The sequence below is a fragment of the Anomaloglossus baeobatrachus genome, chromosome 6, assembly GCF_048569485.1.
Source record: "Anomaloglossus baeobatrachus isolate aAnoBae1 chromosome 6, aAnoBae1.hap1, whole genome shotgun sequence".
Taxonomy (NCBI): domain Eukaryota; kingdom Metazoa; phylum Chordata; class Amphibia; order Anura; family Aromobatidae; genus Anomaloglossus; species Anomaloglossus baeobatrachus.
Window position 1 is genome coordinate 121,067,976 of NC_134358.1, and position 23,334 is coordinate 121,091,309.

Below are 23,334 nucleotides of genomic sequence, written 5' to 3' on the forward strand. Positions count from 1 at the left end.
ATTAATCAGGATAAAGGTCTGGAGCTGATTCCAGGTGGGGTATTTGCATTTGGAAGCTGTTGCTGTGAACCCACAGGGGTCAAAGGAGCTCTCAATGGAAGAGAAAGAGACCATCAGGCTGAAAACAAAGAAGAAGTCATCACAGAGTTAGCAAAAATGTTAGGAGTGGCCAAATCAATAGTTTGGTACATTACGTAAAAAAAAAAAAAAAAAAGAAAAGGAGTGAGCTGGGGAACTTAAAAAGGCCTGCATGTCCTGGGTGAATAAAAACCCATTGACAACAGCCACCCATGTGAAGAACAGTCCCTAGGTGGTAGGTGTTTCAGTATCTAAGTCTATCATAAAGAGAAGACTTCATGAGAGCAAATACAATACAGAGGGTTCACCATGAGGTGCAAATCACTAATCAGCCTTGAAAATAGAAAAGCCAGATTAGACTTTGCAAAAAAAAAAAATCTAAAAAAGCCAGCCCTGTTCTGGAAAAGCATTCTTTGGACAAATTCAAATAATATCAACTTGTACCAGAATGATGGGAAGAAAAAAAGTATGGAGAAGGCTTGGAACAGCTCATTATCTAAAGCGCAGCTCGTCCTCTCTGAAACATGGTGGAGGCATTAAGATGGCCAGGCATGAATGGCTTCCAATGGCATTGGATCACTAGTGTTTATTGATGATGTGACTGAAGACAGAAGCAGCCGGATGAATTCTGAAGTGGACAGGGCAATATTTTTTGCTCAGATTCAATCAAATGCAGCAAGGTGGATTGGACAGCGCTTCATAGTACAAAGTATTAAAAATTAAGATTTTATTTGTAGTAAAATAAATTTGTCAAAATACTTTTGAGCTACTGAAATGATGAGGCTTTGTAGAAAAATGAGCAATAATTGACTAATTGACTACCAGAATCTTGTATAGAAAATACTGATTACAACCACTGACAATGTGGTCAAAGTGGCAAATAACATGATGGCTTAAATAAAATAACTGAGAAAATGTATACAAAATTGGGTACATAATTATATATAAATAAATAATAAATATGATATAATCGACAATAGGGCTGTGCCCATAACAAACAAACACCAGATCTAGAAAAGCTAATGTTTGGCAGATAGAATCAATGATATATGGTAATAGTAAATCTAATGAAGCAATATAAATACAAGCCCCATCAAGAGGACTCAACCCCCGTTGCTGAAATAAGCATAGAAAGTGCCATAATGCAAATCATACGGGGTACCCACCAAAGTGTGCCATGATACATGTGCCAAGTTGGTAGTCGATTGTTGGTAATTTTTCTACAAAGTCTTCTCATTTCAAAGGCTCAAAAGCAATTAGACAAACTTAAATTTACCATAAATAAAATGTACATTTTTAATACTTTGCAGAGAATCCGCTGCTCAGAGGCGCTGAGTCTCACATACCGCAACGTGACCTGGAGTAACGTGACACTGAACAGTGGTAGTGTTACTGATGTCACAGCTCTTCAGAGACGTCTGGTTCGGTGGAATACGATGGATTCCCAGGACTTCGGCAAATCTGCGTGGGTTTTTTATTTTTTAATACAATGGTAAATGAGGGAACGTTTTGGGGAGTTTTTATTGAAATACCGTATTTTTCGGACTATAAGACGCACTGCTTTCCCGCAAATGTTGGGGGAAAGTGGGGGGTGCGTCTTATAGTTTGAATGTAGGGCTGCGGGAAATGAGGGTGCTGCGGTGGAGCGGGTCATCGGGGGCATGAGCAGGCTGCAGCAGCGCCTGCCGTGACCATGTGGGCCCGCTCATTACATATGCACGCCCATCCTCCCGCCCATCTCTCAGCGCTGAAGCCAGCGCTGACAGGTGGGCGGGATGATGGGCGGGGGATGCGCGCTTACTAAACAGCCGGCCGCAAGATCACCCATGGCAACTACAGCCTGGAGTGCTCATGTGCGGCTGTATTCACTGCCCCCCAGCACATCATCATCAACGCGGGGTGCAGTGAATCAGTACACTCACCGTTCCCCTGCAGCATCGCCATCTCCTCCTGTCTGCCGGCCTTGGCTTTGTGGAGACTAGCGGTGCTCACAGCCTGGCACACCTGTTGAGCCGTAGCCTGGTGTCGTAATGCCCAGGACGCACCCACGGCTCTGGCAGAATGGGCCTTCAGCCCTGATGGAACCGGAAGCCCAGCAGAACGGTAGGCTTCAAGAATTGGTTCTTTGATCCATCGAGCCAGGGTGGCTTTTGAAGCCTGCGACCCTTTGCGCTTACCAGCGACAAGGACAAAGAGTGCATCCGAGCGGCGCAGGGGCGCCGTGCGGGAAATGTAGATTCTGAGTGCTCTCACCAGATCCAACAAATGTAGATCCTTTTCATACCGATGAACTGCATGCGGATAAAAGGAAGGCAAGGAGATATCCTGATTAAGGTGAAAAGAGGATACCACCTTAGGGAGAAACTCCTGAATGGGGCGCAGCACTACCTTGTCCTGGTGGAACACCAGGAAGGGAGCTTTGGATGACAGCGCTGCTAGTTCAGACACTCTCCGAAGAGACGTGACCGCTACCAGAAATGCCACTTTCTGTGAGAGTCGAGAAAGTGACACATCCCTCAGGGGCTCGAAAGGCGGCTTCTGGAGAGCAACAAGGACCTTGTTTAGATCCCACGGATCTAACGGCCTCCTGTACGGAGGTACGATATGACACACCCCCTGCAGGAACGTGCGCACCTTAGACAGTCGCGCTAGACGCTTCTGAAAAAAACACGGATAGTGCCGAGACTTGCCCTTTAAGGGAGCCGAGCGACAAGCCCTTTTCCAACCCAGATTGCAGGAAGGAAAGAAAGACAGGTAACGTGAATGGCCAGGGGGATACTCCTTGTGCAGAGCACCAGGATAAGAATATCTTCCACGTTCTGTGGTAGATCTTAGCAGACGTGGGCTTCCTAGCCTGTCTCATGGTGGCAACGACCCCTTGGGATAATCCTGAAGACGCTAGGATCCAGGACTCAATGGCCACACAGTCAGGTTCAGGGCCGCAGAATTCCGATGGAAAAACGGCCCTTGGGACAGTAAGTCTGGTCGGTCTGGTAGTGCCCACGGTTGGCCGACCGTGAGATGCCACAGATCCGGGTACCACGACCTCCTCGGCCAGTCTGGGGCGACGAGTATGACGCGGCCGCAATCGGATCTGATCTTGCGTAACACTCTGGGCAAGAGTGCCAGAGGTGGAAACACATAAGGGAGCCGGAACTGCGACCAATCTTGCACTAAGGCGTCTGCCGCTAGAGCTCTTTGATCGCGAGACCGCGCTATGAAGGTCGGGACCTTGTTGTTGTGCCGAGACGCCATTAGGTCGACGTCCGGCACCCCCCAGCGGCGGCAGATTTCCTGAAACACGTCCGGGTGAAGGGACCATTCCCCTGCGTCCATGCCCTGGCGACTGAGGAAGTCTGCTTCCCAGTTTTCTACGCCCGGGATGTGAACTGCGGATATGGTGGATGCTCTTTCCTCCACCCACATCAGAATCCGCCTGACTTCCTGGAAGGCTTGCCGACTGCGTGTCCCTCCTTGGTGGTTGATGTATGCCACCGCTGTGGAGTTGTCCGACTGAATTCGGATCTGCTTTCCTTCCAGCCACTGCTGGAAGGCTAGTAGGGCAAGATACACTGCCCTGATTTCCAGAACATTGATCTGAAGGGTGGACTCCTGCTGAGTCCACGTCCCTTGAGCCCTGTGGTGGAGAAAAACTGCTCCCCACCCTGACAGACTCGCGTCTGTCGTGACCACTGCCCAGGATGGGGGCAGGAATGATCTTCCCTGTGATAATGAGGTGGGAAGAAGCCACCATTGCAGAGAGTCCTTGGTCATCTGAGAAAGGGAGACTGTCCTGTCTAGGGAAGTTGTCTTCCCGTCCCACTGGCGGAGAATGTCCCATTGAAGTGGACGCAGATGAAACTGCGCGAACGGGACTGCCTCCATTGCTGCCACCATCTTCCCTAGGAAGTGCATGAGGCGCCTTAAGGGGTGCGACTGACCCTGAAGGAGAGACTGCACCCCTGTTTGTAGTGACCGCTGCTTGTCCAGTGGAAGCTTCACTATCGCTGAGAGAGTATGAAACTCCATGCCAAGATACGTTAGTGATTGAGTCGGTGCCAGGTTTGACTTTGAAAAATTGATGATCCACCCGAAAGTCTGGAGAGTCTCCAGCGCAACATTCAGGCTGTGTTGGCATGCCTCTTGAGAGGGTGCTTTGACAAGTAGATCGTCTAAGTAAGGAATCACCGAATGTCCCTGAGAATGCAAGACTGCTACCACTGCCGCCATGACCTTGGTGAAAACCCGTGGGGCTGTCGCCAGACCAAATGGCAGAGCTACGAACTGGAGATGGTCGTCTCCTATCACGAAACGTAAAAAACGTTGGTGCTCTGTAGCAATCGGCACGTGGAGATAAGCATCTTTGATGTCTATTGATGCAAGGAAATCTCCTTGAGACATTGAGGCAATGACGGAGCGGAGGGATTCCATCCGGAACCGCCTGGCGTTCACATGCTTGTTGAGCAGCTTTAGGTCCAGAACAGGACGGAACGAGCCGTCCTTTTTTGGAACCACGAAGAGATTGGAGTAAAAACCTTGTCCTTGTTCCTGCAGAGGAACAGGGATCACCACTCCTTCTGCTCTTAGTGAGCACACCGCCTGCAGAAGGGCATTTGCTCGGTCGGGATGTGGGGAGGTTCTGAAGAACCGGGGCGGAGGATGAGAACTGAATTCTATCCTGTACCCGTGAGACAAAATGTCTGCTACCCACCGGTCTTTGACCTGTGGCAGCCAAATGTCGCAAAAGCGGGAGAGCCTGCCACCGACCGAGGATGCGGAGGGATGAGGCCGAAAGTCATGAGGCAGCCGCCTTGGAAGCGGTTCCTCCGGTTGCTTTCTTGGGGCGTGAATGAGCCCGCCAGGAATCTGAGCTCCTTTGCTCCTTCTGAGTCCCTTTGGACGAGGAGAATTGGGTCTTGCTGGAGCCTCGAAAGGACCGAAACCTCGACTGCCACTTCCTCTGTTGAGGTTTGCTCGATCTGGGCTGGGGTAAGGAGGAGTCCTTACCCTTGGACTGTTTAATGATCTCAGCCAATTGCTCACCAAACAGTCTGTCTCCAGATAGTGGCAAGCTGGTTAAACATTTCTTGGAAGCAGAATCTGCTTTCCATTCCTTTAACCACAAGGCTCTGCGCAAAACGACAGAGTTGGCAGACGCCATTGAGGTACGGCTCGTAGAGTCTAGGACAGCGTTGATAGCGTAAGTCGCAAACGCAGACATTTGCGAGGTTAGGGACGCTACTCGCGGCACTGCTGGACGTATGATAGAGTCCACCTGTGCCAGGCCAGCTGAAATAGCTTGGAGTGCCCACACGGCCGCGAATGCTGGAGCAAACGACGCGCCGATAGCTTCATAGACAGACTTTAACCAAAGGTCCATCTGTCTGTCATTGGCATCTTTAAGTGAAGCCCCATCTTCCACTGCAACTATGGATCTAGCCGCAAGCCTGGAGATTGGGGGGTCCACCTTTGGACACTGGGTCCAGCGTTTGACCACGTCAGGGGGAAAGGGATAACGTGTATCCTTAAGACGTTTGGAGAAACGCTTATCTGGATAAGCATGATGTTTCTGGACTGATTCTCTGAAGTCAGAGTGGTCCAGGAAAGTACTCAATTTACGCTTAGGATACCGGAAATGGAACTTCTCCTGCTGTGCAGCTGCCTCCTCTGCTGAAGGGGCTGGGGGAGAAATATCCAACAGTCTATTGATGGCCGCTATAAGGTCATTTACCATAGCGTCACCATCAGGGGTATCTAGATTGAGAGCGGTGTCAGGATTAGATTCCTGATCACCCACCTCTGTCTCCTCATACAGAGTCGTCTCGCTGAGACCCTGACCAGTGTGATGACGGCGAGGGTCTTTCCCAGCGAGCCCGCTTAGGCTGCCTGGGACTGTCATCCGAGTCAGAGTCTTCAGCCTGTGATGCCTGGGACCCCCTTGAAGTACGGATTAGTTCCAACTGAGGGGGACCGGGGAGCATAGACACAGCAGTGTCCATGGTCTGAGAAACTGGCCTGGACTGCAAGGTTTCCAGGATTTTTGTCATAGTCACAGACATCTTATCAGCAAAAACTGCAAATTCTGTCCCCGTCACCGGGGCAGGGTTCACAGGCGTCTCTGCCTGGGCCACTACTACCATAGACTCTGGCTGCCGAAGTGGCACAGGGATTGAACATTGCACACAATGGGGGTCATTGGAACCTGCCGGTAGATTAGCCCCACATGTGGCACAAGCAGTGCATACCGCCTGTGCCTTGGCACCCTTGCGTTTTGCGGATGACATGTTGTTGTCTCCTCAGAGCAATGTAGGGTATAAGCCAAGAAGCGACTGTACAGTGCAATATAAATATATATGGTACAGGGAAAAAATGCACCAAATAACACTGTGGCACTAGTGGGGCCAGCACTTATGTGCAGCTTACCGCCCGCATAAACGCGGGTGTGTGGTCGCCAGAGTCCCTTGTCTGAGTCCCCCAGAGCCTGTGTCCGTTCTCCAGCCAGACTGCATGCAGGAATGGCTGCCGGCGTCCTGTGGAGAGGGGCGGGCCCTGGGCGTGTTGAGACCAAGAGCGGGAAACTTGCGTCCCCACTGTGCCCAGTGAGAGGGCTGGAGCATGTAAATAAGGCTCCAGCCCTCGGCGCTGGCTATAGAACAGCGTCTCTCCCTTTCCCTGATTGACAGGGTGGGGGCGGGAACGAAGCAGAGCTAGGCCGCAAAAGCCGGGGACTAGATTTATGAGCGCTGCCGCCGTAAAAGCGCGGGCAGCGCGAGTCCCGGCGCACTACAAGTCCCAGCGGCGCCGCCGCTCCCGGAGCGGCCGGCGCGGTAGTTCCCAAGACATAAAATCACTCAGCTAAGCTGCAGTGACTCTAACCCGAGCGCGCAGCGCTAGTGCCCCCGGCGCACTAGCACACCCAGCAAGCCTGGAGTGTGCGTGGCCTGTCTGTGCGGGGACACAGAGTACCTGAACGTTGCAGGGCCTTGTCCCTGACTGTACTCAGCTCCTCCAGCAGGGTCTCTGGGTCTGTGGATGGAGCTCGGCCTCAGGGTTTGGGGGCCGGTAAGATCCCACTTCCACAGAGCCCCTCAGGGGGATGGGGAAGGAAAGCAGCATGTGGGCTCCAGCCTCCGTACCCACAATGGGTACCTCAACCTTACAAACCGCAAGTGGGGTGAGAAGGGAGCATGCTGGGGGCCCTATCTGGGCCCTCTTTTCTTCCATCCGATAGAGTCAGCAGCTACTGCTGACTAAACAGTGGAGCTATGCGTGGATGTCTGACCTCCTTCGCACAAAGCAGAAAACTGGTGAGCCAGTGATCCCACTGGGAGTGTATAGCCAGAAGGGGAGGGGCCTTACACTTTTTAGTGTAATGCTTTGTGTGGCCTCCGGAGGCAGTGCTATACACCCAATCGTCTGGGTCTCCCAATGGAGCGCCGAAGAAAGGACATTAGAACAGCTCTCTGTAGGCTGTATCGGCACGCCCCACCAAATAGGAATGAAAATTTAAGAAAGAAAGGACTTAAAGTGCCATTCAACATAATAAAGGGAGCCCAAATCATATTTCATGCATATAAATATTTTTTATTGTGAACAGGAAATATACAAGGGTCAAAAAATAGCATATAAAATGTCTATAAATGTCATTGGATCAAAGGGAAAAATAAGGAGAGGAAAAGAGGCACAAGAATTCCCTTAAAAATGGTATAAATCAAGTACTGATGCAGGGATAGAAAAAGAGTCCACAGGGAGAGATGTGGAAGTGCATCCCATATAAATGGACAGAGGCCATTGTATAACGTGCAAAAAGTGCTTAAATATATAGGGATATCAGTAGCACCAAAATTGCTGGAGTGCACTAACACACAAAATGATACTCACCCATCAGGTACTGATTAGAAGTAAACCACGCTCCCCTACGCGTCTCGCTAGGGCTTCATACGGGGGAAGATAAAGTGCATTCTGAAACCGGTGTCTATGCACTTTATACAATGGCTTATTTCCATTTATATGGGATGTGGAAGTGCATCCCATATAAATGTACATGAGCCATTGTATACCAATATCCCTATATATTTAAGCACTTTTTGCACTTTATACAATGGCTTCTGTCCATTTATATGGGATGCACTTCCACATCTCTCCCTGTGGACTCTTTTTCCATCCCCGCATCAGTAGTTGATTGATACCATTTTTAAGGGAATTCTTGTGCCTCTTTTTTCTCTCCTTATTTTTCACTTTGATCCAATGACATTTATAGACATTTTATATGCTATTTTTTGACCCTTGTGTATTTCCTGTTCACAATAAAAATTATTTATATGCATGAAATATGAATTGGGCTCCCTTTATTATGTTGAATGGCACTTTAAGTCCTTTCTTAAATTTTCATTCCTAGGATGGTATTTTTAGACTGGAAAAGGCCAAATAAACATGGACCTTCCCAGCCTGATAAGGTCAGCCCTCAGCTGTCTGCTTTACCTTTCCTGGTTATCAAAAATAAGAGGGGACCCGACATCATTTTTTTTTTTTTTTCAATCATTTGGTTAATAGCTGTAAAATCTATCTGTTATCTATCATCTATCTTTGCACATCTTTAATACATAAAAAAAAATTCAGTGCCATGCGTTTTTTCCAGTACATGTCATACGGACGGCACAAGGATGACACCTATGTACACACAAATGGGCAAAATGGAACATGCCATACATTTGCTTTTTTAAATGGACACATGAAGTACACACTTAACTAGTGTGAATAGTGGCGTTAACTTTCTTTCAACTGTATATCGATTATTTTTAATAAAAAGAAAGCTTCCATATCTGCTGGAGCTGTAGCTAATGAAAAATTATTTTGTTGAGGACAGACATCACAGCAGAAGATCATCCGGCCACATGATATGTACTATAGCCTATAAGGTTCATTAAGACAACCCACAGGATCAACCAATTATTCATACAGGTACATCACCCTGATGTTATATAATAAACAGCACATGGAATAATAGATAAACAGAAAGATAAGAATTTTGCCTCCTCATATATGTCTATAGGCAAATCCGTGCATTGCGATCCCAGTACAGACTGCGAAACCCGGATGTGTGAAAAGGGCGTTAGTTGGAAAGTTGTTCCCAATGCTAATAGTAATGGTGTTACCTATAATTGTAACCCTGTCTGTGGCGATAATTATTATATTATAATGAGACTGCTAAAGAGAATGTGTGCTGAACAGGACGCCTAGTATCAGGTATATCAGCTGGCATGAAAATGGAACAATATCTCTAAAAATGTTTTAAAAAAATATTTAAAAATTTTATAAAAAAATAAATTTACATAAAACTAAAATTTAAACAAAATGTTATTTTCTGATGACACATTGCCACTTCTTTTTTTCTAAAACAGAGCCTTATCTTGCAATATTCCAGAACTGTATCTTCCGTCAGTGTCTTAAAGGGAGTGTAACTGGTTCTTATACGGAACCTGTCACCAGATTTGGTGACTATAAGCTGCGGGCACCACCAGTGGGCTCTCATATACAGAATTCTAACATGCTGTGTATAAGAGCCCAGGCTGCTGTGTAGAACAATCACTTTATAATACTCACCTAATGGGCGGTGCGGTGCAGACTGGTCGGATGGGTGTCTTCGTTCTCCGGTACTGGCGCCTCCTCTTTTGGCCATCTTTGTTCTCCTTCTTCTAAAGCCTGGGTGCATGACGCGTCCTACGTCATCCACACTAGCTGGCATTGAGGTCCTGCGCAGGCGCACTTTGATCTGCCCTGAGCAGAGGGGGTTCCAGTATCGGAGAACGGAGACACCCATCCGACCAGTCTGTGCTGCTTTCTGTCATTCTGTGGGGACAGAGTCCCTTTAAAAATGCGGAAGGCAGATTTCACCTTCCTACTGTTGGTTCCCCAATAATCAGGTACTCATGTAAATATACCATTAAAGAAGTTGTCCAGTTACCAAAACTGATTTTTTTTTTTCTGATAAATCTTGCTAATATGTGCCCCTCAACACATCTATTATGTTTTTTCAGCAAAATTACCTTTTATTGTGCACCAGCAGCACATGCTCATTGCTGGCTCCAGCTCTGATGGGGTTAATCTCTCCTCTGACTTCCTGTGTTCAGTTCCTACAAGTCCCAGAATTCTTTGTGGCTCTAGGGCGGTGTCTAGCTTATCTAACACACCCATTGTGTCTAATACACCCACTCTGCTCCCACCCAAACCCTCCTCCCTGCCTCTTCCCAGTGGATGTGTAGTGAGAGCAATCACACAGAGGCAGCAGCAGCTCTACACAGCCAGGGGAAGAAAGTGTGTGTGCGTGTATATACAGTGTGTGTGTATGTGTGTGCATATATACAGTGTGTGTGTATATATACAGTATGTGTGTGTGTATGTCATACCTGTCTGCAGGGTCCCGGTGCCATGCCTGCTTCCAGCCCCTGTCTCGGTCCCGCCGCTTCGGCTGTGTGCAGTCTCCCCGGGGCACGTACGAAGCTTGCAGGACCTGACGGTGGATCACCTGATGCAGTCACCTGACGCATCAGCTGATCGTAGTCTCGCCGGCTTTTTCTCGCCCGGCCGGCTATTAGCTGATCCTGCCGTCAGGGGACTTCATCAGCTGATTACCGGCAGCTCCTGCAGTGATGGGACAGGATCAGACTCCGCTGCAGGAGCTGCCGGTAATCAGCACATAAGTGAGTATGTATTTATTTTTTTTTCTACTGATGCATCAGCTGATTGTATGATCGGCTTTTATACAATCAGCTGATGTGTGATGTGATTCACGTAGTTTAACCTGACACATCATCTGATCGCTTTGCCTTCCAGCAAACCGATCAGATGATATTGGATCCGGATTGGACGGCGCGGGACCCTAACCCAGGATTACTGCGGAGGGGGGTTTATTTCAATAAAGATGGAGTAACTAATTGTGTTGTGTTTTATTTCTAATAAAAATATTTTTCTGTGTGTTGTGTTTTTTTTTATCATTACTAGAAATTCATGGTGGCCATGTCTAATATTGGCGTGACACCATGAATTTCGGGCTTAGGGCTAGCTGATAATATACAGCTAGCCCTAACTTCATTATTACCCAGCTAGCCACCTGGCATCAGGGCAGCTGGAAGAGTTGGATACAGCGCCAGAAGATGGCGCTTCTATGAAAGCGCCATTTTCTGGGGTGGCTGCGGACTGCAATTCGCAGTGGGGGTGCCCAGAAAGCTTGGGCACCCTTCACTGTGGATTCCAATCCCCAGCTGCCTAGTTGTACCCGGCTGGACACCAAAATTAAGCGAAGCTTACGTCATTTTTTTTTAAAATTATTTCATGAAATTCATGAAATAATTAAAAAAAAAAAGGGCTTCTCTATATTTTTGGTTCCCAGCCGGGTACAAATAGGCAGCTGGGGGTTGGGGGCAGCCCGTACCTGCCTGCTGTACCCGGCTAGCATACAAAAATATGGCGAAGCCCATATCATTTTTTTTCTCTTTTTGGGTAAAAAACTGCATACAGTCCTGGATGGAGGATGCTGAGCCTTGTAGTTCTGCAGCTTCTGTCTGCTCTCCTGCATACACTAGTAAATGGAGGATGCTGAGCCTTGTAGTCCTGCAGCTGCTGTCTGCTCTCCTGCATACACTAGTGAATGGAGGATGCTGAGCCTTGTAGTTCTGCAGCTGCTGTCTGCTCTCCTGCATACACTAGTGAATGGAGGATGCTGAGCCTTGTAGTTTTGCAGCTGCTGTCTGCTCTCCTGCATACACTAGTGAATGGAGGATGCTGAGCCTTGTAGTCCTGCAGCTGCTGTCTGCTCTCCTGCATACACTAGTGAATGGAGGATGCTGAGCCTTGTAGTTCTGCAGCTGCTGTCTGCTCTCCTGCATACACTAGTGAATGGAGGATGCTGAGCCTTGTAGTTCTGCAGCTGCTGTCTGCTCTCCTGCATACACTAGTGAATGGAGGATGCTGAGCCTTGAAGTTCTGCAGCTGCTGTCTGCTCTCCTGCATACACTAGTGAATGGAGGATGCTGAGCCTTGTAGTTCTGCAGCTGCTGTCTGCTCTCCTGCATACAATGAACATTTTGAATAAGGAAATGACATCAGACCTTTTTTTTTTTCATCAACAATCTTTAATGGCATTGTGCACTGATTAAAAACGCAGTGAGCAAAAACGCAGCAAAAAACGCACCAAATCACGGCAAAAACGTGACATGCAGCACCGCAGATGACAAGTTGGTGACATGCTCTGCTCTGACACATAGTGTGCTGCATATCACTGTATCCACTCTGGGACTTGTTGTGCAGGTGACCGGATGATACATGTCACTAACTTGCTCCACTGTGACTTCTGCTGCATTGTTCCAACTGTATACACTCTCACATGAACAAGTCACAGAGTGAGGCAGTTACTGACATGTATCATCCGGTCACCTGCACAACAAGTCCCAGAGTGGAGACAGTTAGTGAAATGCAACATCCGTCACCTGCACAACAAGTACCAGAGTGGTGAAACTGTCTGCACTCTGGGACTTGTTGTGCAGGTGACCGGATGATACATGTCACTAACTGCCCCACTCTGTGATTTCTGCTGCATAGTACCAACTGTATACACTCTCACCTGCACAACAAGTCCCATAGTGGAGACAGTTAGTGACATGTAGCATCTGGTCACCTGCACAACAAGTACCAGAGTGGAGAAAGATAGTGACATGCAGCACACTATGTGTCAGAGCAGAGGATGTCACTGTCTCCACTCCGCTGACCTCACAACCCGTACACGCTGCGATGGATGCAGGGGGACACAGAACAAGTAATCGGCCGACACTGGAGTCATCTGATTACTTGGGATGAATGAGAAGTAAAATGCTCTGGTGCTCGATGGGCGAAGCCCATGCCGATTTTTAAAAAAAAAATTCATTAAAAATAAAAAAACAAAAAAATCACATTGTTTGTGGGCTCCCGCTGCATTTTCTATTGCTAAGGGTAACCAAAGCAGCTACTGGCTGATAGCCCCCGCTGCTTGGTGTTACTTTCACTGGCAATAGAAATGCAGGGAAGCATTTTTTTTTTATAAAGGTTTTTCCCTGAAAACTTTTTTAAGAAAATAACGTGGGCTTCGCCATATTTTTGTATGCTAGCCAGGTACAGCAGGCAGCTACGGGCTGCCCCCAACCCCCAGCTGCCTAGTTGTACCCGGCCGGGAACCAAAAATATAGAGAAGCCCTTTTTTTTCATGAATTTCATGAAATAATTAAAAAAAAAAAAAATGATGTAGGCTTCGCCAAATTTTTGAGTCCAGCCAGGTACAACTAGGCAGCTGGGGATTGGAATCCACAGTGCAGGGTGCCCAAACTTTCTGGGCCCCCAACTGCGAATTGCAGTCCACAGCTGCCCCAGAAAATGGCGCTTTCATAGAAGCGCCATCTTCAGGCGCTGTATCCAACTCTTCCAGTGGCCCTGGTGGCAGGTGGCACGCTGGGTAATAAGGGGTTAATACCAGCTATGTTTTACCAGCTGGTATAAAGCCCGAGATTCTTAATGTCAGGCCAAGTTTAACCTGGCCATTAAGAATCTCCAACAAAGGGTTTAAAAAAAAAAAAAAAAGACATCACACAGAGAAAAATACTTTCTTCAGCGCTCTATTGGGAGACCCAGACAATTGGGTGTATAGCTACTGCCTCCGGAGGTCACACAAAGTATTACACTAAAAAGTGTAAGGCCCCTCCCCTTCTGGCTATACACCCCCCGTGGGATCACGGGCTTACTCAGTTTTAGCTTTGTGTGCGAAGGAGGTCATACATCCACGCATAGCTCCACATTGTATAGTCAGCAGTAGCTGCTGACTATCTCGGATGGAAGAAAAGAGGACACATATAGTGTCCCCAGCATGCTCCCTTCTCACCAGATGGTGTTGCAAGGTTGAGGTACCTATTGCTGGTACAGAGGCCGGAGCCCCACATGCTGTTTTCCTTCCACATCCCCTTGGAGGGCCCTGTGGAAGTGGGATCTGTCGGCCTCCAAGCCCTGAGGCCGGGCTCCATCCACAGACCCAGAAGAACCTGATGGATGTGGAGCACGAGTACTATCAGGGACAAGGCCCTGCATCGGTCAGGTACTCGGTGTCTCCGGCAAGCACAGCACGCTCCGGGCTTGCTGGGCGTTATAGTGCGCCGGGGACATTAGTGATGGGCTTATGTTGCTGCAGCCATGGCTGAGCGACGGGTCATGTTTAGGAACTTGCGCCGACCGCTCATACGGCGGCGGCGCTGATGTGACTTGTAGTGCGCCGGGGACTTGGCGCCGACCGCGCTTTTACGGCGGGGGCGCCTGTAACTTTAGTCCCCGGCTTCTGAGGCCTGGCACCGCTTCGTTCCCGCCCCCAGCCCTGCCAGTCAGAGGAGGGGCGGGACGCTGTACAGATCTCAGCGCAGGGAGCTGGAGTCTGCTTTGCATTCTCCAGCCCCCTCTCACTGAACACAGTGAGATGCCGGGTTCCCGCTCTTGGCTGGGGCTCGCCCACGGCCCGCCCCTCTGCACAGGACGTGGAAGAGAAGCCGGCAGCCATTATGGTTTCCACTCTGGGAGAACGGAACCAGGCACAGGTTTTTGAGCGACCTCATACTCGCGCTGGGCGGGCGATAGGCAGTACTGGTCCCACTAATACTGAAGTGGGCTTTTGAACTGTGTGCGGATATGCGATGCAGCACTGTACTGTCGCTATTCTGGGCATACTCTCCTAGATGGCTAGACAAGTGTTCAATGATTAGTCTGCAGTGTTTGTTGGCAGATTTGGCAACAGCAAAGTGCCAAGGCACAAGCTTTCATTGCCACTTCGTTTGCAGGTGCTGCAATTGGGTTTATTGTCATGCTATACATGCACTATATGTCGTTTTTCTTGGCTAATGCACCTAGTTAAACAGACAATAGCAGCAGTAAGGCAAGGCTGCCAAGGCACAGGCTCTCAATGCTGCTTGATTTGCTTGTACTGCAGTGTTTTTCTGTCATGCTTGTCTGCTATACATTTCCTGTATGTCGCTATCCTTGCCTCATGCTCCTAGTTAACTAGACAACAGCAGCAGTAGAGCAGTGGTGCCAAGGCACCAGCTTGCAAGGCTGCTGCATTTGCATGTGCTGGCAGTGTTTACTGTCATGTTTGTATGCGATACATTCACTGTATGTCGCTATCCTTGTCTCATACTCCTAGATATATAGACAATAGCAGCAGAAGGCCTAATGTGCTAAGCCACAAGTTTCAATGCTGCGTGTACTACATGTGCTGAAGTGTTTACTTGTACTTCAGGCTTGTATGCTATACATTCACTGTATGTCGCTATCCTTGTCTCATACTCCTAGATATATAGACAATAGCAGCAGAAGAGCTAATGTGCCAAGCCACAAGTTTTCAATGCTGCGGGTACCACAGGTGCTGAAGTGTTTACTTGTACTTCGTGCTTGAATGCTATACATTCACTGTGTGTCGCTATCCTTGTCTCAAGCTCCTGGATAAATAGACAACAGCAGCAGAAGAGCTAATGTGCCAAGCCACAAGTTTTCAATGCTGCGTGTACTACATGAGCTGAAGTGTTTATTTGTACTTCATGCTTGTATGATTATTTACTGTACGGTCGCTATCCTAGGCTATGCACTTAGATAGCTAGACAACAACAGCAGAAAAAGAAAAGGCCAATGAGGACTTTATATGTTGCTTGTACTGCATGTAATACGAGTCTAGGACCCCAGTGCGGGCAATTGCTTGACCGGGGTTTTCGGCTATATGTGGTTAAAAGAACCACCTGTGCTTCCTGTCCAGAGACAGGGACGAAATTGCAGTTTCTTTCCGCTGTTATATTGGCTGTGACTATGGCTGACATCTTACAGTCTGGCAGCCCACGCAGACCTTGGGCAATATAGTTGCAATGCCCCTGGCCACCATGATTTGAGGAGCAGCTCAAGGCTCCAGGGTGGTTTTCACGCGTCCCAGGGGGCAGGCTCCGACACGGACGTCAGTTCAAGAGGGCCTAAGCAGGCTCGCTGGGAATAGCCCTCGACTCCATCAGTGAAAGAGTCAGCTTCACAGCAGGGGAGATCTCTTTTCTAATATCGCAAGCAATTGCGTACTCGTCTGGCCCTCTGATCCTAGAGATGCAGTCCAGAAACGCAACGCTTTTCACGATAAGCGTTCTCCGACCGTATTAATGAGACACTCTCCTCCCTGATTGGACAAGCGCTAGCCCAGGTCCAAATGTGGATCTCCCGATCTCCAGGCTTGCAGCTGGATCTATAGTTGTAGTGGTGGATGGGGCTTCACGTCAAAATGCCATTGACAGATAGATAGGTTCTGGCCGCAATCTGTCTATGAAGCTATCGGCAGGTCGGTTGCTCCGGCAGTCGCAGCCGTGAAGGCACTCCAAGCTATTTCAGATAGTGTTGCGCAGAGGGACGCTGTCACCGGTACATCTCGGTCTCAGCAGCGTCTGTAATCTCGCAATCGCCGCATGGCGAACCATGCTGTTAAGGCTGTCCGAGACTCTACGAGCCGGACGGCGGTGGCATCGGCCATCTCCGTATTTTTTACGCAGAGCCTAGTGGTTAACAGATTGGATCAGATGCTTCTTCCAACAAAGTGCTTAACCAGGTTGCCTTTATCTAGTGATAGTCTGTTGGTAAGGGTTGAATGAATTCATTCAACTGTCCAAAACGACTCAAAAGGCCCAGAAGGGCATAGATTCCTAGCAGGCTCAAGTACGCCCGGGGAAGGCAGCCGGAGGAATCGCTACCAAAGCGTTTTTTTCTCATAATTTTCAGCCTTCTCACTCCGCAACCGCGGGGAGCAGACTCCCCCGCTTTAGCGACATTTACCTACCACAGGTCAAAGGCCGGTGAGAGAGAGTCAGTTTGTCTCAAACTACCTCTCCGACCGAGCCGAGGCTCTTCTGCAGGCAGGACGAGTGGTAATCCCTGTTCCTCTTCAGGAACCAGTTACGCCTTTTGCTTCGACCTGGTCGTGGTGCCAAGATAGGACGGCTCCTTCCGTCCCGTTCTGGAATTTAAACTGCTTAACAAGCACGTGACAACCAGGCGGTTCCGGAGGGAATCACTCCGCTCCGTCATTGCCTCACTGTCTCAAAGAGTTTTTCCTAACATCCATAGACATTAGGATGCTTATCTCCACGTGCCGATTGCTCCAAGGCACCGGCGTTGGCTACGGGCATAGTTCGTTTTGTAGCCCTACCCTTCGGCTGGCGACAGCCCCACGGGTTTTTCACCAAGTTCATGGCAGCAGTGGGAGCAGTCCCGCGCTCTTACGGTCACTCTGTGATCCCTTTCTTGGACAATCTACTTGTCAAGGCACTCTCTTTTAGAAGCATGCCAACACAACCTGAACATGGCGCTGGACCCTTCCCAGAGTTTCGGGGAGGTCTTTGACTTCTTCTAAGTTGAACCCAATCGCTGGCATATCTTGGCATAGAGTTTTCACACTCTCTCAGTGATAGTGAATTCCGCTGGACAAACAGCGTTCACTACAGACGAGGGTGCAGTCTCTCCTTCAAGGAGGCGCCTCATCCAGAGGCGAGCCTTTTCACGCAGTTTCATCTGCGTCCGCATCATTAGAAGATTCTTCGCTAAGGGGAAGGAAGTCGATGTTCCTACACAGTAACGTCCCCCTTTCACAGACGGTCAAAGACCGTCTTCAGAGGAGTCCACTCTTCAACTCAGTGGTCTAGAGCTCTGGGCAGTGTATCTTGCACTGCAAGCTTTCCTGCAGTGGCTGGAATGCAATCAGAACCGAATTCAGTCGGACTATCCACAGCGGTGGCGTACACATTCCGGACGTACAACACTAGGAAGCAAGTCTTCCTCAGTCGCGAGGACGTGGACGCAGGGGAATGGGACCTGCTCCCGTTTGGCTTCAAGAAATCGGTAGCCGCGGGATGAGGACGGACGTCGACATCATGGCGTCTCGGCAACTACAAGGTCTCGATTTTCATGGCGGGAGCTCTGGCGACAGGCGCCTTGGCTCAAGATTGGTCGCAGTTCCAGCTTCCGATTGCTGCCGCACTATTCTCGTCGCCCCAGACTGGCCGAGGAGGTTGTGGTACCGAGATCTGTGGCATCTCACCGTCAGTCGACTGTGAGCATTACGTCAGGGTCACAATGAGACGGGCTCGCCAGCCGCGGTTTGCCAAGATATTCCACAACTCGTGGAAGATATTCTTATCTTGGTGTTTTGCTCAGGGAGTGTATCCCTGGCCATCGGCTTTGCCTACTTTGCCTGCCCTCCTGCACTCTGGTCGGGAAAACGGTTGGTCGCTCGGCTCCCTTTAAGGGCAAGTCTCGGCACTATCCGTGTTGTTTCAGAAGCGTCTAGCACGTCTTCCTAAGGTGCGCACGTTGCTACAGGGAGTGTCATATTGTGCCCCCGTACGAGCGGCCGTTAGATCCATGGGATCTGAACGAGGTACTCGTTGCTCTCCAGAAGCCGCCTTTCGAGCCTCTGATGGGAGTTTCCCCTTTCTCGCCTGTCACAGAAAGTGGCTTTTCTAGGGCGATCACGTTTCTTCGGCGAGTGTATGAGCTGGCAGCTCTGTCATATCAGGCTCCCTTCCTGGTGTTTCACCAGGACTAGGTAGTGTTGCGCTCCATTCAGGAGTTTCTCCCTAAGGTAGTATCCGCGTTTCAGCTTAATCAGGATATATCATTACCTTCATTTTGTCCTCATCCGACTCACCGGTTTGAAACGGGTTTACATTTGTTAGATCTGGTCAGAGGACTCAGGATCTACTTTTCCCGCACGGCGCCTATGCGCCGATCTGATGCACTGTTTGTCCTTGTCGCTGGTACGCGCAAGGGATTGCAGGCTTCTAAAGCCAACATGGCTCGATGGCTCAAAGAACCAATTCTTGAAGCCTACCGTTCTGCTGAGCTTCCGGTTCCATCAGGGCTGAAGGCCCATTCAACCAGAGCCGTGGGTGTGTCCTGGGCATTACGCCACCAGGCTACGGCTCAACAGGTGTGCCAGGCAGCTACCTGGTCGAGTCTGCACATTTTCACCAAACATTATCAGGTGCATACCTATGCTTCGGCGGATGCCGGCCTAGGTAGAAGAGTACTGCAGGCGGCAGGGGCCTCCCCGTAGGGGAGCGCTGTCTTGCAGCCCTATCAAGAGGTATTTATTTACCCACCCAGGGACAGCTTTTGAACGTCCCAATTGTCTGGGTCTCCCAATAGAGCGCTGAAGAAGAAGGGAATTTTGTACTTACCGTAAATTCCTTTTCTTCTAGCTCTTATTGGGAGACCCAGCACCCGCCCTGTTGTCCTTCGGGATTCTTGGTTTGTTGCGGGTACACATGTTATTCATGTTGAACGGTTTGCAGTTCTCCGATGTTATTCGGAGTGAATTTGTTTAAACCAGTTATTGGCTTTCCTCCTTCTTGCTTTGGCACTAAAACTGAGTAAGCCCGTGATCCCACGGGGGGTGTATAGCCAGAAGGGGAGGGGCCTTACACTTTTTAGTGTAATACTTTGTGTGACCTCCGGAGGCAGTAGCTATACACCCAATTGTCTGGGTCTCCCAATAAGAGCTAGAAGAAAAGGAATTTACGGTAAGTACAAAATTCCCTTCTTATTAGAAATAAATACACAGACACAGTAGGGACTCCATGTTTATTACTCCCTCTCACCCCTCCACGATGGAGAGATTTCTGTACTGACCATGCCAGGAGAGAGCGAGGAAAAAGAGCGAGCGGGGGGGAGGAAAAGAGAGCGAGCTGGGGGGAGGAAAAGAGAGCGAGCTGGGGGGAGGAAAAGAGAGCGAGCTGGGGGGAGGAAAAGAGAGCAAGCGGGGGAGAGAAGAGAGCGAGGGGGGGAGAAGAGAGGGGGGGGGGAGAAGGGAGAGGGGGGGAGAAGAGAGAGGGGGGGAGAAGAGAGAGAGGGGGGGAGAAGAGAGAGAGGGGGGGAGAAGAGAGAGAGGGGGGGAGAAGAGAGAGAGGGGGGAGAAGAGAGAGAGGGGGGAGAAGAGGGGGGGGAGAAGAGAGAGAGGGGGGGAGAAGAGAGAGAGGGGGGAGAAGAGAGAGAGGGGGGAGAAGAGAGAGAGGGGGAGAGAGAGAGAGAGGGGGGAGAAGAGAGAGAGGGGGGAGAAGAGAGGGGGGGTAGAAGAGAGAGAGGGGGGTAGAAGAGAGAGAGGGGGGGTAGAAGAGAGAGAGGGGGGGGAGAAGAGAGAGAGGGGGGGGAGAAGAGAGAGAGGGGGGGTAGAAGAGAGAGAGGGGGGGAGAAGAGAGAGAGGGGGGGGGAAGAGAGAGAGGGGGGGAGAAGAGAGAGAGGGGGGGAGAAGAGAGAGTGGGGGAGAAGAGAGAGGGGGGGAGAAGAGAGAGGGGGGGAGAAGAGAGAGAGGGGGGGAGAAGAGAGAGAGGGGGGAGAAGAGAGAGAGGGGGGAGAAGAGAGAGAGGGGGGAGAAGAGAGAGAGGGGGGAGAAGAGAGGGGGGGTAGAAGAGAGAGAGGGGGGGTAGAAGAGAGAGAGGGGGGGGAGAAGAGAGAGAGGGGGGGGGAGAAGAGAGAGAGGGGGGGGAGAAGAGAGAGAGGGGGGGGAGAAGAGAGAGAGGGGGGGAGAAGAGAGAGTGGGGAGAAGAGAGAGTGGGGGAGAAGAGAGAGGGGGGAGAAGAGAGAGGGGGGGAGAAGAGAGAGGGGGGGAGAAGAGAGAGGGGGGAGAAGAGAGAGGGGGGAGAAGAGAGAGGGGGGAGAAGAGAGAGGGGGGAGAAGAGAGAGGGGGGGAGAAGAGAGAGGGGGGGAGAAGAGAGAGGGGGGGAGAAGAGAGAGAGGGGGGAGAAGAGAGAGAGGGGGGAGAAGAGAGAGAGGGGGGAGAAGAGAGGGGGGGTAGAAGAGAGAGAGGGGGGTAGAAGAGAGAGAGGGGGGGTAGAAGAGAGAGAGGGGGGGGAGAAGAGAGAGAGGGGGGGAGAAGAGAGAGAGGGGGGGAGAAGAGAGAGAGGGGGGGTAGAAGAGAGAGAGGGGGGGGAGAAGAGAGAGAGGGGGGGGAGAAGAGAGAGAGGGGGGGGGAAGAGAGAGAGGGGGGGAGAAGAGAGAGAGGGGGGGAGAAGAGAGAGTGGGGGAGAAGAGAGAGGGGGGGAGAAGAGAGAGGGGGGGAGAAGAGAGAGAGGGGGGGAGAAGAGAGAGAGGGGGGGAGAAGAGAGAGAGGGGGGAGAAGAGAGAGAGGGGGAGAAGAGAGAGAGGGGGGAGAAGAGAGAGAGGGGGGAGAAGAGAGGGGGGGTAGAAGAGAGAGAGGGGGGTAGAAGAGAGAGAGGGGGGGTAGAAGAGAGAGAGGGGGGGGAGAAGAGAGAGAGGGGGGGGAGAAGAGAGAGAGGGGGGGGAGAAGAGAGAGAGGGGGGGGAGAAGAGAGAGAGGGGGGGAGAAGAGAGAGTGGGGAGAAGAGAGAGTGGGGGAGAAGAGAGAGGGGGGAGAAGAGAGAGGGGGGGAGAGAGAGAGGGGAGAAGAGAGAGGGGGGAGAAGAGAGAGGGGGGAGAAGAGAGAGGGGGGGAGAAGAGAGAGGGGGGGAGAAGAGAGAGGGGGGGAGAAGAGAGAGGGGGGGAGAAGAGAGAGGGGGGGAGAAGAGAGAGGGGGGGAGAAGAGAGGGGGGGGAGAAGAGAGAGGGGGGGAGAAGAGAGAGGGGGGGAAGAGAGGGGGGGGGAAGAGAGGGGGGGGGATGAGAGAGGGGGGGGAAGAGAGAGGGGGGGAAGAGAGAGGGGGGAGAAGAGAGAGGGGGGAGAAGAGAGAGGGGGGGAGAAGAGAGAGGGGGGGAGAAGAGAGAGGGGAAGAAGAGAGAGGGGGGAGAAGAGAGAGGGGGGAGAAGAGAGAGGGGGGAGAAGAGAGAGGGGGGAGAAGAGAGTGGGGGGAGATGAGAGGGGGGGAGAAGAGAGAGAGGGGGGGAGAAGTGAGGGGGGGGGTGAAGAGAGGGGGGGAGAAGAGAGAGGGGGGAGAAGAGAGAGGGGGGGAGAGAGAGGGTGGGTGAGTGAGGGGGGGGTGAGAGGGGGGGAGAGAGGGGGAGAGAGAGGGGGAGAGAGGGGGAGAGAGGAGAGAGAGGGGGGGAGAGAGGGGGGGAGAAGAGAGAGGGGGGGGGAGGAGAGGGGGGGAGAAGAGAGAGAGGGGGGGATAGAGAGAGGGGGGGAGAAGAGAGAGAGGGGGGGAGAAGAGAGAGAGGGGGGGAGAAGAGTGGGGGGAGAGAAGAGAGTGGGGAAAGAAGAGGGGGGGGCAGAGGTGCTCTGTCACCAACTGTCTCCACTCTGTGACTTGTGGTGCAGGTGACAGAGTGCAGACAGTTGGTCCCATGCAGCAGGACAGATGGCAGAGCACAGCGGTGACATGCCTGTCAGTGTCTTGCTGCTGGGAGGAGCAGATGATCACACTGCCCGACACCGGCCGCTCTCCTGACATCGCAGCAGAGCGGGCGGGTGGAGAGTGTGAGCACATACTTACATGCAGGGGGGGGATTCAGCTGAAGAACCCCCCCCCTGTACTGCACACTGGCGCCCCGTGCCTCACCATCTGCAGGACGCTTAGCCGGCTCCTCACTGACGTCCTCCGGATCCTCCCCTCGATGCTGAGCTGTGACGTGCGGTAGTCACCGCCCACAGCCCTGTCACTCAATCTGAGTGGTGCCAGCCTCCTCTGACGTACCCGTCTTGTTTGAGAGCCCGGAAATGCCGGGACGTCAGAGGATGCTGGCGGCCACAGCTCCAGGGGGTCATGTGACCGGCACTGAGCGTGCAGGATAGCGCCGCTCAGTGCCAGAACTGGAAACACAAGCCAATGGAGAAAAATACCTAGAATTGTAAGTAGAACTCCTACAGAAAATAAAAAAAATGGGTGAACCACCCCTTTAATATCTAATGTCAAAAAAACAAAGATTACAACAAAGGACAGGACACTTTATTTTGAGTAAAGTAACGGAAATACTATTGAGGACATATTTACCACAATTGGGTGATCCACACTGTAATCCTTTGCTCTGTACTTCTTCACCTGCCCTGCAATTGGGTATGACATCCCATGGCTGGAAGCAGAAGATATTATTGTACATTACTATGACCAGTTATTTGATTCTCTCTTTACATTAAAAATATAAAATTCTATGCTAGAAAATGTTTTATATATAGTTCTGTATTTATTACATAGCTTTCTATATCTCATGGTTTCCAGTACACAGGGCAATAAGTTCATAGCCGTCACTAGAATAGATGATAAATCTGTCTTAATAGGCTCCTGAGC

General features: G+C 50.7%; 1 protein-coding gene across 1 annotated transcript in view; it reads right to left on the bottom strand.

The window, feature by feature from the left end:
* ADHFE1 (alcohol dehydrogenase iron containing 1) overlaps positions 1–23,334 on the bottom strand; it is an 89,501-nt gene that overhangs the window by 16,442 nt on the left and 49,725 nt on the right. Inside the window, 1 exon segment of the mRNA XM_075353218.1 lies at positions 23,041–23,119. Within this exon segment, the coding sequence (XP_075209333.1) occupies positions 23,041–23,119 (79 nt within the window).